At 38.3% G+C, this 16,422-nt stretch overlaps 1 protein-coding gene across 3 annotated transcripts in view; it reads right to left on the bottom strand.

Moving 5' to 3' along the window:
* Positions 1-16,422, bottom strand: part of SLC25A13 (solute carrier family 25 member 13) — a 102,486-nt gene that overhangs the window by 69,477 nt on the left and 16,587 nt on the right. For all 3 annotated transcript variants that reach the window (XM_074863986.1, XM_074863997.1, XM_074863974.1), the window contains 2 exons: positions 9,495-9,548; positions 5,311-5,453 (listed from right to left, as the gene is read on the bottom strand). In XM_074863986.1, the coding sequence (XP_074720087.1) occupies positions 5,311-5,453; positions 9,495-9,548 (197 nt within the window). The remainder of the gene's footprint in view (positions 1-5,310; positions 5,454-9,494; positions 9,549-16,422) is intronic.

Here is a 16,422-nt window from a genome sequence, read left to right as displayed (position 1 = left end):
GTGTGCTTGCTGCACATCAGAAGCCAAACACCCACAGGGTAACAGAAGCGGATTTCCGTGAAGAACACGAGAAGATGAACAAAAGAGGACATTAAAAAAAACCACGGTACAGAGAAGGCCAAAAAGCTGTTCTACTTTACCTCCCTCAATATATATGCACTAAATAAAAGTAAAAGAAAGCATATGTAGAGTCAGAAATAGTCTAACAAATAATTAGCTCTGGGAACTTGCCACCATAGGTTATACAGTGTGAGAAACAAATAAGAAGAAACCTCCTCAGGTATTCTTAATATTAAACTCACAATTGATGATGCCAGTAAACATATAAGCATGCCTTAAGCTTTACTGGCAAAGAAGCCAATGACTTGCTACATATGCACATGTTAGCACATGGGTAAGCCATCAAGTCATTTATTCAAAGTTCCTTAGGAGTGCTCAGTACTCGCCACTTTTAAGACACAGAATACACAGATACTCAGCCTTTATAGGAAAGAAAACTTCCATCTCTCCTAAGGCAAAAGAAATTTTTAAAAATGCAACATTTCCTTCAATTTTAAACTAATACATCACAACCTACTTAGTTTTGCATTTATGCATATTTATTGTTATTATGTGACTTACAGGTTATAAAAGCTCATTGTTACCCATTATTATTGATTACATACCTGACAACTTCCACAACAGCAAACAGATACAAAGCACTGAGTTCTTCTGCCCCAAAGATTATAAAGCCCACACACAGAAAGAACAAAACAGTGAGCAGGCAACAAGACTCCAGAATAGGTTTAGAATTAAAAATGTAAACTATCTGCCAACATCATTTTGATAAAGCTGCTTTTTGTGTGAAACAACAGCAGCATATGTCCTTACCAACAGATCCCAACACAGTATGACAGCACAAAAAAAGAAATACAGCACCTATCCCAGCAGAATCTTAGCACCACGCTAAGAACATATTTTGTGTTATTAGGACTGGATTTGATGAAACTCCACCTATTAACCTTGCTACAAGATTTTATACTGGTAGAAGCATTCTTTGTCAGTACTTGCAAGTAATAAACCCCCTAATAAGTCAGAGATAGGTGCTTAAAATAACCCCATATCCATTTTTAAAAACAATTATTCATAGTACTAGGAAGATTAAAAATGTACAAATTGTGCTGTTCTAGCCAGACTGTTAAAGAAGAGACATTAATATCTGCTGTGCCAGCTGAATTCAAATTAACCCAATTTTTACATGTTAATTAAACCAGCTATTTTCTTCTTATTGTATTTTTGCTCCCTAAGTAGACTAGCCTGGTAGTGATTCCCAACAGATCTATTCTAACAACAATGACGTATTCATTTACTTCTATTATGACCATACAATACAGTAACTGAGCAGTAATTTTTCACAGTCAATTACACGTGTGATTCTTAATGCTTAAAGATGCTGAAATAATGTGTACTACATAGCCATATGCTCCCTTCTCTATACCGCACACGGGTAGTTGCCTGGGTAACACATTTTCTCTCTGGTTTAGCATCACCCTTTTGGGTTCAGCATAACCCTTCACTGAATATCATTAGGTGTCATTAAACAGCACATATTAACATGGACTTCAATATACTACTTAGGAGTTATTTTATCTACCTAAACAAGTGCTCATTTATGTTACAAAAGCAGAGAAAAGCCTAGTGATTTTAACGGCGCAAAGAGAGGAAGCTGAAATGTTTACAAAATCTTATTTCAGTCTTGAAGATACCCTACTCAACTGGTCAAAGTCTTCCCTCGTCTTCACATCCTCATTATCAGTGCCAATATTGCATAATTTTTTCGGAAAGGATGAAATCTTGATATTTTAAAAAAATACACACACAAGAGCTACCGTCCAAACACAACAACTGGGTATGGTGCAGCAAAATTTACTACTCTCTCCTTTATTCCATGCTTCTACTTCACACCCATGGTATCTGTGCACCACACAGACATGATGCATTCCCACCAGAGAAAGTCCGCATGTACCCATGCAAAAAAAAAAAAAAAAAGGCATTACCCACTGTAATAATACATAGAAATGCAATGATGAAGAGGTTTCTTCAGAAATCAATGCATGTGTTTTTACTGTATCAGCAATTTAAACATGATAACATAATGGGACACAAATTGAAGCTACATCTATTATTTTACGCTGCACCTAGGTAAACTAAGTATAGTGTAAATTGGTGCATTAGAAGATAAATTTATATCCAATAATAATGGAAAATGCTTGCATTTCCAAGTGTTATTTTTGAATAGTTTGTCCTTTCTAAAAATAAAGCATACAGTATTTCTCAGTAAAGTGTTAGTTACTACAGTCCAAACAGAGATGTGCAGTAAATACTTATTTTGTCAGGCAGATGCTTAAAGTACAACAAATGACTGAAAAACAGTATGTTACAGTAGGCAAGATGAAAAATGCCTGGCCTGTTGCTGATAGGCCTTGAGAAAGCCACTGTATTTTGGGGGAGTTTCTAATCCAGCTGAAGTATTTTTTTTAATCTAAAATTAGAAATGAGAAGCTTAAGGCCAGGAACGAGTGAAGGCTCTTAAGCCTGCTCATACAAACTACAGCCACACAATACAACTCTTTTAAAAAATCTGTGCTATTATTGATCGACTACTTTGAAAGGCTTTTCTGGCCATCGGCAAGAAAAGCATTTACTTTCCTTAAGGAAAACCTTAAAAAGATGCTTCCATAAGAGGACAGAAGGAAAGCCTACCTCCAAATAACCCTGTGCCCTGATTTAAGATGGAGGCAAAACTTGCTTCCATGGCAACAGATATTCATTGAACGACAGTCTGCCTTGAGAGGTCTCATACCTTTGTCACACCAACAGCAGCTCCTGTAGATACTCTCAAATCCTTAACCTCTGGCAATGCAGGAATTGTGCTAGAGCTACATGAGAGATCTTGTCCACAGCAACCACAATGAGATTGTACATAAGAGCTACTGTTCTTTACACTTCACACTCAGGACTTCTTCAGCTGTGGGGTAAGCAACTCTTGCCCATTTATTTGCTCTGCTCATGAGTCAGAAGCTCTTGTGCTGTCTGCCTTTCATCTGTCACCTACCCATTTTTGTATTTCTCCCTGATTACACTTGGTACCTATACCTAACTTCTCACCAAAATCAGAAGGAATTAAAAAGCATTTTAAAAAGTGCTAGGAACAACCCCGGTGATTCTGGGCTCAGACCCTTTTAGTAAAGGGTGGTCATGCTCACCAGTCATGAAGAACAGATGCTTTTTCAAAGTAAAACAGGGATCCAAGACAGTGGATAAATGCTTCTAGAAATAGCCTAGCAGTATTTTCAGAACCACACTACTTTAAGCCACTGACAGTATAACAAAATTAACTTGTCATTGCTCTTGCAAGCTACCTTCTATTTTATACTAGAAATAAAGCTAAATTATGGAACAGGCTCTCAAGACCTTAAACACGTGTTAAGTCTCTAAACACTGAGCAGCCTATTAAAAATGAACACTAACAAAAGCAGTTTTGTACTTCACTTTAAAACTAGGAGCTCTGGACTGCCAAGTTGGAAAGAATTCAATAGGAGAAGACCAGCAGGTTCTATTGCCATCCCTAGGAGATTTCATTCCAGGAACCAAAAAGCAATTGACCCTTGCTTCAGATGACCACTCTGCGAATTACTTTATACACCACTAGAAGAAGGTACAAATGCCTGGCCACATGGCAAAAAATGCTACAATGCCAGGTTAGAGGGAGAAGGATGCCAATCACTTCCTGAACTTTCTCCATTCTTCCACATATTCATATAGCAGCTAAACAAGAAGACAGCCTGAATACCAGAAGAGACTCTCCAAAGACACGTTAAGAACATGCAGTCCCCTGTCACTGCAGAGTCTGGACTGCAAAGCCAGTCCTTGCCCACATCAGAAAGCAGCAATTAGAAGCCTCAGTTCTACACCACAAAACTCCTACAAGATCACGGCAGGTTATGAAATCCCACCTTGTCAACAAGTTCACATCAGCTACAGTTTTACATTTTGCTCTTCCTGACACCAGCTTATTCTTGTGAGGGAGATCCAAATCACAAGATGTGGATTATACTCTCAATCTTCTTATTACAAAATGGATTTGAAGCTGTGCAATTTGGAAAATGCCATTTTTGCAGGCATCAAGCCAAGGGAAGAAATCGGAGAAATGTTTAACATTTTCAGTCAAATGCTATCTGAAGCCACCACTTTCTTGCTGCCATCATGCCAACGTTACCAATATAACCTTTTACAGAATTCTTTTACAAGGGGTAACAATCATCACATTAACTCATCTGCAAGGTTTAATGTGCCCAGCTGCCAGATACACGAGGCTGGCTGAGCAGAAAAGAGAGCACAGAACCTATTACAAAAGTTCTCAGTTATGCATGCATCTGTCCCATAGGAAGCCTTCATTCTCTAGTCATGCTTTATTTATCTCACATTTTATTCTCTGCAACCACTGATATGAGTCATGCTTGAAGTTTTCTGGTTTCTAAAAATGCCACAACTACAGACTTTAAGTCCACAGCTAATTATTCTAAAGTTTCTCTAAAGATACTTTAAAGGCAGGGTTCAAAAAATGCATTCATATGGGTGAAGAGACAGCTTGCCTGGGCAAGTACCAAAAGCAAAAGCTAGGATTTCATTAAAGAATGGGGGAGGAAGATGGAGGGGTAGCTAATCTTGCCTATTGGCAAAGTCAGCCTTTCAAATGCAAACCATGTGCAACCAACTTTGCTGCTGTCTTCCCAAGATTGCAAAGTGGCTCCCTAAATACCTTAGTTGCTTCTCCTCCCTCTTAGGCAAAAAAACAGTGGCAAAAACCTTTAACAGTGCTACAGGAAAACAAAGCAGGGGCACTTTTTCTATGATCTCTTCCTACACCATCTAAACTTATTTTGGATTGCTATTTAAATGTGTTTGTGACAGATAGATAAAGTAAACAGAGACAGAAAGCCTCGGGGAAGGAAAGAAAAGCAAGAGTTAGGGGGGCCAGCCAACAAACATGAAAGGTTCAAGGAATTAAAAATACGTAGTAGACAGAAAATGGTTTGCTCAGTCAAGTGGTACATACAGCCCAAAACATTGTTTCTCCTCTTTCCACTTAAAAGATACTGTATTGCTTTATGTATCTGCAGGCCAAAAAAAGTAACAAGAGAAAACAAAACATAACAAAACCCCACCACTCTTCAGGGATCAGACTGTTTTGGAAGAATGGCTTTGTGTTTTTTAAATGAACAACAGAAAAAGAAAAAAAAAAAAAAAACCACAGAAAAACACACTTACCCATCTTTTGTCTGATCCACCACACCTGCAAGGAGCTGTACCGTGCTTGTATTAGGCAAACCATCTCCAATTATCTTCAGGTACCGTGTGACAAAGTCATTAGGAGACATGAAGAATTCGCCATTCTTCTCCACACTTGCATACTGTTAAATGAATGCAATATTTAGTGCAACAAATACATCTTTCTCCAGGCATTTATTACCACCACTCATTGTTTCCAATCAGGAGCAGGCTTACGTTACAGCAGGTAACAGTTCTGCACTGAAGAACCTATAGCCTACACCCAAACAGAAAAGGGTAAGAGGAGAGTACTCAAGCAGTCAAAGGCTTGGCTTCTCAGCCAGAAGAGCAGTAGCTATATGATTTTTTGTTTATCATGTCAACAATTTCTCCATGGTAGTCTAGAAATGCTCCAGTACCGGATGCTTTTTTGAAGTAAAACAAGAAGCACACATGCATTTGCAAACTTGCATGTGGCATGTGAGGCCCACTGAAACTCTGACAGCAACGGGATACTCCAGCATATCTTATTTATCTGAAATGACTCTTCTGTGTAGCCATTCTACTTCGGGATGAGGAGGGAGGTTTACACCTGCGAAATAACATTGCAGTGCCAGTGGAGTAAATGATCCCACTAGAGTGTCCACCTGGGGGTGCTGTTTTGGAGGAACTCCACAGCATCACCATCAGCCACAGCTGGTCAGTAAGTAAAGCAGAACCTACAGATACTCCTCCTTGGTTGAACTGCTGAAAGGAGGCCAGGGAATAGCATTTGCAGAAAAACATAACAGAAAACAAGAACTTTGACAGTTCAGCACACTGCAGAAACAAGAAAAGAAGTCTGACACCTTACCAAACACCACTGGCACACATTACTTCCGCTTCATACCATAGTTACCGGCATACTACTCCAGAAAACAGCTATCGAAGGGACCCAAGCGTATTTGCTCTCAAGAGAAGCCTCCAGTAACATGTTACATATCAAGGAAGAACACTGAAATATTTTGAAAATAGTACATAAATAAATAAAATTTTCTTTGTTACCAACCTTACCCTGATTCCTCAGTCATTCCTCAAAGTTTAAAGCCCTCATTTTCTGTAGAAGGATAAATTTGAAATCAACCCTAAAAATGTTTTTTAAGGAAAGCAAAAGGATAAGTACAATAATTAAGAGCAAAAGAAATCCCAGGCAACATTTGCAGAACCACGTGTTTGCTTTAAGAAAAACCAGTTTGTCTTGGGATAACAAATGTGCACTGAGAACAGGAAAGCAACTGTTAATTTCTTTTTTTTAAGGCAAGGTAGGATGATAAACCATTGTTGCAGCTCCCCACAGAGCATTATCCACACTAAAGTAATAAATAAATTAGATGTCTATTGCTATTTCGTAGCGTACTTCAAAGACACGTTTTGTTTTACATTGCTATGGCTCTGCTAAGGGAAGGAAACTGCCAGTTTTCATTTCATAGAGCCACACTGGTGCCTGCAGAGTACCGTTATACCTGCTGTAGGCATATAACTCTCAGAGGGATGCCAAAGTGTAACAGTAAGTAGATTATTTTCTTCTAGTGCTATATAAATACAGTCTTCAGGTACAGCAATATCTTCAAGAAAAAAGGCTTCAGAGAAGCAAGCCCAAACAAAACATAACTTGCTTTGGCATCTATATATTGGTTAGCATTTAAGGATTCCTGTTTCAATAGACACTGTTTGTAACACAAGCTTTCTAGTTGATACACTGCAAGGAATTCTGAATTGTATACTTTTATAAGAACTAGCAGATCAATTGATTTCAATGTAATCATTTGCAGGGAGACAGAATCTTTCAGAATCCCAGCCTCAGAAACTTTTAACACAGCTGCTATTGAGAAACAAATCAAATAAGTCAGACAGCCTATGCTTCTATATTTCATTTTTTTCATCCAGGCTAACCCCCTGCTAGGGCACTCAATAACAGAAAACAGCACAAGGTTTCAGTGTCCCCCTGTTTCTTGTCATTGTGATTTACTCAAGTGTATTTGAAATCCAATCACGTACTCTATACTACATATAGAAAATGACCTTGGAAAATGTCAGCTTGATCACTTTGACTAAAATCTAATCTCTTAGGGGTTATGGTAGAAGACTTAGAAAAAGTAGAGTTACTCTTGGAAATTATCATAACAAAAAGAGAAAAACATCAATTCTATTGGCTTTGGAGGAGAGACATTAAAAAAATGGTTCTTTACAATTGTATTTTTCCCCACTTTGGCAATTATACCCACAGAGAATTTGATATTATACAATAGTACTTAATGGCTTTTTGGTAACTTATTTACATACATTTTACATAGTCAAGTATTAACCAGTTCAATCCCATTTTAAATAAGATTTGCAAACATTTTATTGGGGGGTTGATGTATTAAATATGCTAAAAGTTGACTGTAATCAACTGTATTTAAACTGATAGCTTCATATTTATTTCTACATTCCTACCTGGCAATCTATTTTTTAATTCTTAACTGAAGTTGAAGGAATGTCCGTCAAGTTATTTTGTAAGTGAAGATCCCACAATCTGCAGAAGCAACTGTACTGGCCTCACCACTTATAATTGTCTGAAGCAGCTTAATTAACAATCTGGCCATCGCTTAACTGCAGAGCACAAAACAACATACCACATTCACTCATCCTTTTTCCTTCTCAGTAGTAAGTGGCATGACAATTTCTGTATTACACTGAACAAAATGTTTAGCTTATATTTCATTACTCCACTTCACTGAGACCCCTTCTTTTCAGTGGAAGGGGAAGCAGAAAAGGAAGAAAAAGGAGCTGGAGGCGATGTTTAGTGTGCTCAACCATGACCCATTCAATCCACCAAAACTGAAAGCTGAGGGAGCTACGATCTTCAGAAGCACAAGAGAGGTGAATACCCACAGGCAGATAGGAAACAATTTTCACACTGTTCTCAGCAAACCAACCAACCAACCCTCCCACCACAACTGAATACCACTTCATATAGTAGAAGGGACCAGGCTTCTCTCTACCGTGTTTATTCCCTTCCTCAATGCTACCATCTTTTCAGGTCAGTGGTCTACTCCCTGTCTGCCTTTTCTGCTGCCTTACTTCTGCTCTTTAAGCATTTACCTCTGAAAATCACATTATCCCATTCTTTTTTAAGTCTTTTTGCTCTCCTGACAGATACAAGTTCCAGGACTTCATAAGTTAAATCCTGGCTTTCTCAACTGAAAATCTGATTTCAGAGCTATAAATACTGACAGTAAATGATAAAACTATAAATACTGGCAATATACATAGTGACACCTACACATATAGTTAATAATAGCTCACAAGGGACAATGGAAAACATGCCAAGAAGTGCACAGAGAGTGGGGCACGATGCTGGAGAGAGGGAAGGTGGAGGGAGGAACTTGGAAAAAGTATGAGCTCTCTTAGGCACTCAACACCGTCATAAAAATAATTCAGATACAACAGCTCCCTGTAGCACTGTGGCACCTACCCCATATATATTCTACAGACCCACCAATTTCTGTACTCTTTTTTCATACCAGACTACCAAACTATACAGACACTGTACTAATAAATCTTAGGAAGGTTAGGAATAGGTATTTAAATTTAGGAAATGGGTCAAAGAAAGTCAATTTCTAGCAAAACACTAAAGCACACTTCTCTCAACTATACAAGCAAGTACATGAGTCATTTCTTTACTGGTATACTTCTGTAGCAGGCCAACACAGAAGGACTTTTAGTTAAATAATAAATATGGCCACCACTTCACAAGGTGATCTTCCCAACACTTCTGCAAATAAGAGAAGCAGAGATAACCCTGAAGGAAGGAAGGATAGGAGAACGAAGTTTACCAAATGGTCTAACAGCAAGGTGTCTACACGAACATTTTACCACGTGTAGGAACAATACTGAAACTCCCACCACATTCTCCGAACAATGTGGGTTTTTTTCTAAGATAGTAATACTACTTCTGAGTCAATACAATAATCACTCAGGAATGTATCTGACTTCTTGGTGAGCATTGTTCAATTCCCATAATGGTATTTAAGTGTAACATGGTAATAATACAGTGAATGATTAATGGTTGGAAAAACTATCAAGAGTTGTATGCTGCAATAAAGGAGCAAAAGATATGAAAAATTTAAGCAGAAAGAGTAAAATATTTACTTTATACATACCTTCAAAAATATTGTTTTCAACTCAGCTGGATCAGCTCTCTTGGTTAGAGCCACCTACAAGTAAATATAATTACATTAATATGCATAATTTATACAAAAGGTGTCAAAGTGTCATTTAAAAGGAAGAATTCAAACAATGGAACAAGTGATGAAAATAAATGTTCACCTTAGATAAATTAGGTACTGCTTTAGCTAGCCATGCTTATTTTGCTCATTTCATATTTACACTAAGTTATTCAACATTTTGTTGTAACTTCTTCCCTTACGCAACCCTGCAATTCTTAAACAAGCACACATTAACAGTCATAAAGACATTCAAGTATCAATCTTTTCAACATACCTCTCTGCTGGGATTCGGCATTATACCATCTTTACCGTATAGATTTTTATACTTCCAGCACCTTTCATCTAAGGATTTCAGAGTACCACATGCAGCCCCCAACTGATAGATGGCAAGAATAAAATACTCAGACTTACAAACTTGTCCAAAAAAGCAACTCCCTAAATGACTGAATTCCAACATAATTATTTGGTTTATTGGTACTTCAACTCCCTAATTCCAACATTTTAAACTATTTAAACCCACAGTGTAGACCTTTTTGATGAGGTAAATTCAGAAAGTACAGTATCTAGATTTTTCTGCAGATCAGACAACTAGCCAGTTCCAACTAAAATCTAAGTTAAATTTACCACCACAAACCCAAAGTAATTAGAATTTTTTTCTTTCCCAAAACACTAAATTAAAAAATATTCTATACCCACTATGGAGAAAGCCCATCAGTACTTTCCTTGTTGACATACCGTGCCATCCATTTGCTGCTTTTGGCAGTAAGTGGATTCATCCCCTCAGTCTGTGCCTGCTATAGAGTTTCCCTTTGCTTCTTTAGGATACTTTGATAAAATCTTGCTTGCCAACATAATAACCATCATTTGATAAGTCAATTCAGCACACCAATCTATTTCTAATAAAAATAAATTACTTTGTAAGCAAACCTGGATTTTCATGAAACTTGTGAAAACACTTCTGTAATGGGGAATAAAGAGCCAAAGGGTAAGATGTAAAATCTTACCCTCACCTAAGAATTAAACATCAGAAACATTATCAATAAAACATTACTATCTACTTTTTTGACTCTCCAGGGCAATGGTAGACTGTAAGGGCGAATGTGACTGCAAGTGCATTTCTAGTAGCACACTAGACTACTGCAGAAAATGGTAGGAGTCTCTGTAAGTCTGTACAACAGCATTATATCATCACATGTACATTTAATGAAGAATCTTTAGTAAGATTTTCCTCACCCTAAATGGGTCATTTAAAAACTTAAAAAAAGAAAAAAAAAATACAAGAAACACCCCTTCCCCCCAAAAAAAACCCCAGAGTATTTTAAGAAAAGTGTATGAATAATGTTTCTCATAAAATTTTAGGGGTTTTTTTAAAAGGGAAAAACCACACCTGAAGTTATGCTAGGACTCAACTGACAGAGTCCACAGCTGGAGTCCCAATTCTGTGTTTGCACAGAAATCCGTTTGGAGGCAGTTGCAAAAAATCAAAGTGTAATTGTGCAGCTGGGAATCTAAAAATGTGTATTTTCTAAAGTACAAGCTGTCCTAAATGTAATCACTGTGTAGTAAGCAGAGATTTAATTTAACCCCATTTGTAAAAATCTGGTACTCTAGAGCAATTGGGAACTTTGTGGAAAAAAACCCCAACATTTCTATACTGCTGCAATCCAGAATCTTGCCACTATACAGACAAACAAAAGACACTTCACACACCTATAGCCATTAAAAATAATCTGCCTTAAAGTTTCAATTTTATACTGTCCCAGAAATCTAAGCCTAAAGAAACCAGGGACGAAAAGAACAAAGGAAAAGGGTACATGCTGATAGCTGAACTTACACTCTTTTTCCTTTGGTTTCACTGACACGAACAATCTTGAGAAACTTGGGAGACATAATGTGCTCACAGCCCAGCTGCCATTTTTCAGCCCCTTTTTGATTATGGGGGGATTTGGGTGATTTTTTTTACAGCAAGTTTCTTTCAAACCATATAGTAAAAGACAGGCTGAAGCTGCTCAAGTCAATGAATGCATAGAGACACTGCAGACCAGAGGCCAAGCAGTGGCTGTGGACCATGGCTTCCCTCCATTTCCCACAGTCTACTTCCACATTCTTCCAATTCCCAGGAAACAGGAGAGGAAAGGGATGGTTAGCACGGCATTAATTGGTTTGTCCATGTATCATCCACCAATCTCCATCTCGAAAGATCTGTTTGATCCCAATTAAGGAAAAGAGCCTCTATTATGTTATGTTACAGCTTCAGGAGGACCGATGCTAATGCAGCCATACCAGTGCTAAGAGAAGAAGTATTTAATTCAGGTTTCATTCATCTCCTGCTGTGGGCAAAGCTGAAGCTGCACACATAGACACAAGAACTGATCCTGATGACAGGCGTTACTAGCGATTCCCCTTCTCAAAAAGGTCAAAATATCACTTTCAATACCATTCTGAAAATTGTTCCCAGTTATGTTATCAGTTGAAGCTGGGCTAAGTAACCTGATGCCAACAAGACTGCAAAGCCAACGGGGTAGCATGCCTGATGAAAAATGACCCACAGACACAAGCTGCTTTTCCTTCAGTCAACTCAGGCGATATTTACTGACTTTCATACAACTGGGCTTAGGTGATGTGTTTTGTTACTGGAAAGACTTCTCCATTTTACTTTATCTTCTCTCCATAAAGGCAAAAACCAGCCTGAGATAAAACCAGCTATGAGCTGGTAGGCATGATAGCTCTCTAGTTGCATGAGGAGGCATTTGATAAAGCAGATCTGAGGGAAATAATGTCTGTTACTGCTCTTTACAAAGAAATGCTTTGTAACAGACACTAACACTTAAAAAAACCCAGTAACTTTTACTAAGTAAGGTTCAGTGAAGAAATCTCTCCAACAAACAACATTTATTTTCAAAAAAACAGGAGACAACAGAGAGTACAGAAACTAAAGTGCAGGATTATAACAAAGTCAAGACATGCTACAGAAAAGACTGGGATAACGTACAGAAAATGTCAGCAGGGATTTTCATTCCTAAAGTGGGTACTTGAAAGTTTTAGCCCACAGACTATGTGTATATGTACATTACAATGTATATGAAGAACCAGCCAGCACAGGCCATGTAAGAATTGAATTTTAAACTGCCAAATCCCTCCCATTAGCAATAACGTTCACCAAAGGGAGAGAGAGGCTGAACAGGGAAAGGGAAAGCCCTGTAAGTGAGGGACAGTAACACATGGGTTGATTTGCATGCTGGAGCTGTTCAAGTCCTTAGACTCCCTCACACCTTGATCTAAATTTCAGCCCATTTTCTCCAGCGGAGCTCTTTTCTCCATGTTGACTTTTGCCCAATTTACACTGACATGCATTTTTAGTCTCACTTTCACTCTCAACAACTAATGCAAACAGACTCTTCCCAGAAAAATATAACTGTGTAACAATGCAAGAAAACAGAATCCACTGGGAATCAAAGAAAATTATATTACATTTCCAATCCACTCTATTAATATATTTGTCATACACAAGGCAGAAGGAACAGGTTGTCAGATGGTATACGGTATCAAAAGATACAAAAAGACTAATAAAGTAGTCAGTATGCTCCACCCAATAAAGAATAACAACACCACGGATGGGCAAGAGAGAAAAAGGACAGTAGGAAAATCAATTAATGCCAACACAGCATTAACCTAATGGCAAATATAAAATGTCCGACCTTCTCACCTTTATGGCAAAGATCACTCTACTAGCCACCGTTTGGATAGAGTAGAAAGGTGATGGGGATTCAGGAATACTTGAGAATTGCTACAATATTCCAGAAGGTTTACTGAGACAACAGCAAGTCCTAACCAAAGATTGAGAGATAAACATTTCTCACATTGTTTCTTCCCCACAGTTTAAGCTGAACAGAGCTCAAGTGCGAAGGAGAGAGTTGATGGAGGTAAAGATGTCCCCCTCTACCTCATTATCTTTAAAAACTCCTGAAATTGAGCAGGTAAAAAGCTGGAGAGCAGCCCCTCTCCAAGCAGAGAACCGGAGCTGTGGTGGAGCTGCCTTGCTTCTGGGCACTGGTGAGTTCAGTCTGCTTAATTCTAGAGACCACCTACAGGCACATACAGAGAGAAGATGTTTGATGAAAGGCCTAACAAGGGATCACAAACTCCAGTAGCTTCATGTTGAAATTAAGATTATTTTTTAAAAGTTCTTCCATTCTTGAATACAACTAAAGAATGCATGTATTTGGCACCACTAAAAGACCTCAAATCAAGATTGAAACCTCCTGTCTTCTAAAGGTATTCTTTAGTTTCATCACAAGTTATTCAGTTCACCTGTAAGTCTCAAACACATGTGGCCGGGTTTATGTAAGAGGTCAGATTAGATCATTGTTAATATTTTCTTTCTGTCTAAATATATACATATACACTCAAAATGTGCGACTCCAAAGGAGATCAAACCAGGGTTCGACCTTACATTCTTGTTTAAATGAGTGACTGAAATATTGGAAACCAGTTAACGTGCAGTTACTGGCCAAGTTTGAATTCAGACCAGAAATCTATTAATACTGGGTAAGCATTACGCTAAAACAACACTCCAGTTTGTATTTTAATACAACTAACTTGCTTACTTAGATGAAAATCACCCTTCTTCCATATTTACACTAATACTATCACAAACATACACAATCATTCTTCTAACCTAGCAACTCCCCTTGGTCATTTTCCATCATCACACGCAGCATCGTAAGTTACAACAGTGTTGTGCATCAACATCTGCCCAGGCACTGCCTCCTGTTTCAGCTGCCCCCAAAACCGTTTTTCATTAGCCCAACATGCTTCAGCATATTCTCACCTCAGTAAAAGCACTGCCGTTGCTTCTGCATGATGGATTACAAGTAAAAGAACTTGACTGTGATCTGCAATGGGAAGTGAACTGTGCAGAACTCAGCATCATGGGGAAGTTTACAAGCAAGATGTGGACCAGCTCACCAAGCAGGGAACCAGACAACTGCAAGCAGAGCTGGCACAGAATGCAGTTCAAAAAGACCTTTTCACCAAAGTTTCCTAACAGTAAGCTGAGTATTTCTCCTAGGAAAATACAATCAGATGGCATTTGGCATACCTACCCAAAGGCTTAGGGTAAGAAGCACTGTAAGAGAAGCTGATAATCACTAAGCAGGTACATTCAGTCTGATCAGTCTGAGCACAGTCAGCCTTGAGACAAACACATTTATTTTCTAAAAACAGTTCTCATCCTTATAGCCAAACATTACATTTTGCAAAAGTGTAACCTTACACTAAGTAGCAGTTACTGCATTCCTTAATCTAATAACCCTAGCTAACATAAGAAAAAGAAAAGTTATTAACACTGATCAACAAAGTCTCAGATCCTACAGGCTGATCCAGTATGCAGAACTACAGAATAAACACTACTGAAACTAGACAGTTGTGCTGAGTCTACCCCACACAATGGTGAAGCAGAACAAAATTTGCTAGCTAACAGAGTCGGCAAATCTCAAGCAAAACTATTTGCATCCATCTTCACTCTGTCACAATTACAAAATCTCAGGGCAATTCCCAGTCCAGCTTCTGCACCATGGTAAGTGGAAGCCTCACTTCCCCCAACTGCATCAAAGCTAACAGACCTACTTTATTGGGCAATTACCTGCTAGCTTTGATCCTGCTTTCAAAGTCCCAAAGCAAATGCAGCTGGCTTGTTCATAAGATGGTTCTCACACAAGGAGATTCCCAATAAATGACAGCATTTTTGCATGCAAACTGATTGGGGACCAACACACAGTTATCAATTACATACACACAGGAAAACACTTGCCCAGTCTGTCCAATGCTTCCAAGTAGGTACAGAAACCAAGGTGGGAGTAGTATGTACCTTAAGGGAAAGTGCTGCAAGGATTTCCAAGAAAGCTAATTAATGCTATGTAAAAATACATCTACACTTGTACAATTTGCCTACTTAAAGACCTGGAAAACGGACCATAAAACTTGCCCAATACTGTGGTAAAAATAGTTAGACATTGTCATCACTCAGCAAAATTGTTTAACAAAAGGAAAAAGCATCATACTGTGACCAGTACTATTCACTCCAACCTTTAAGCACATATCAGAACATGCAGTTAGGAACAAACCGGACTATTAGTTCGTAGTCAGCCTCTGGACTAGGACAAGGATGCAATTGCTGTCATTCCTGCAGCAAAACATGATGTAGTACACTACAGTGAGAAACTGAACCTAAAAACCAATTCTTTGGGAAAAACAGGAATTTCTCTTTCACCTTTCATGTTGCTATCAGAAGAAGCTCAGCTCTCCAATCACTTTCTCTACCTCTCTATCATAAAGTGCTAAAGTACTCTGACTGCATCGCTCCATCTTCTTCCTCAAAGTAACATTCCCTATTGTTTCACAGATCCTCTACAACACATTTTTACGCAGATGATCCTCAGGACTGTGATCCAAAGATACACAAGCAAGTTACTTTGCTATGGCCATTATGTAATATTAACATATCTCAATGTATCTCAGCAAACCAGAGCTCACTTGGAAGAAATGCAATAATTATATGTGAGATATATTAGGCATTCTTCAATAAAAAAGTTTATTTCCAAATGAGTTACTAACAAAATGGTCAAATGACATTTCCATCAACTCAAACTCCATCAACTTTTTCAAAAATACCCCCTCCTGCTTACCACAGATGGATGGGATAATAGATGCTAACACTGTTACCTGGCTCTCCTTTTTGCTTCCTTACACCTTTCAGAAATGGAGGTACATCTAAACATTATGAATGTCAACCTGCTAAAACATATTTGGTGGCTACCTCAGCCCAGTTGACTTTCCCTTTTGATTCTCCCAAGGCTTGTTC

Source organism: Strix uralensis, chromosome 1, assembly GCF_047716275.1.
Source record: "Strix uralensis isolate ZFMK-TIS-50842 chromosome 1, bStrUra1, whole genome shotgun sequence".
Taxonomy (NCBI): Eukaryota; Metazoa; Chordata; class Aves; order Strigiformes; family Strigidae; genus Strix; species Strix uralensis.
Note: the sequence above shows the minus strand (reverse complement) of the source record. Positions and strands in the feature narration are given on the sequence as shown.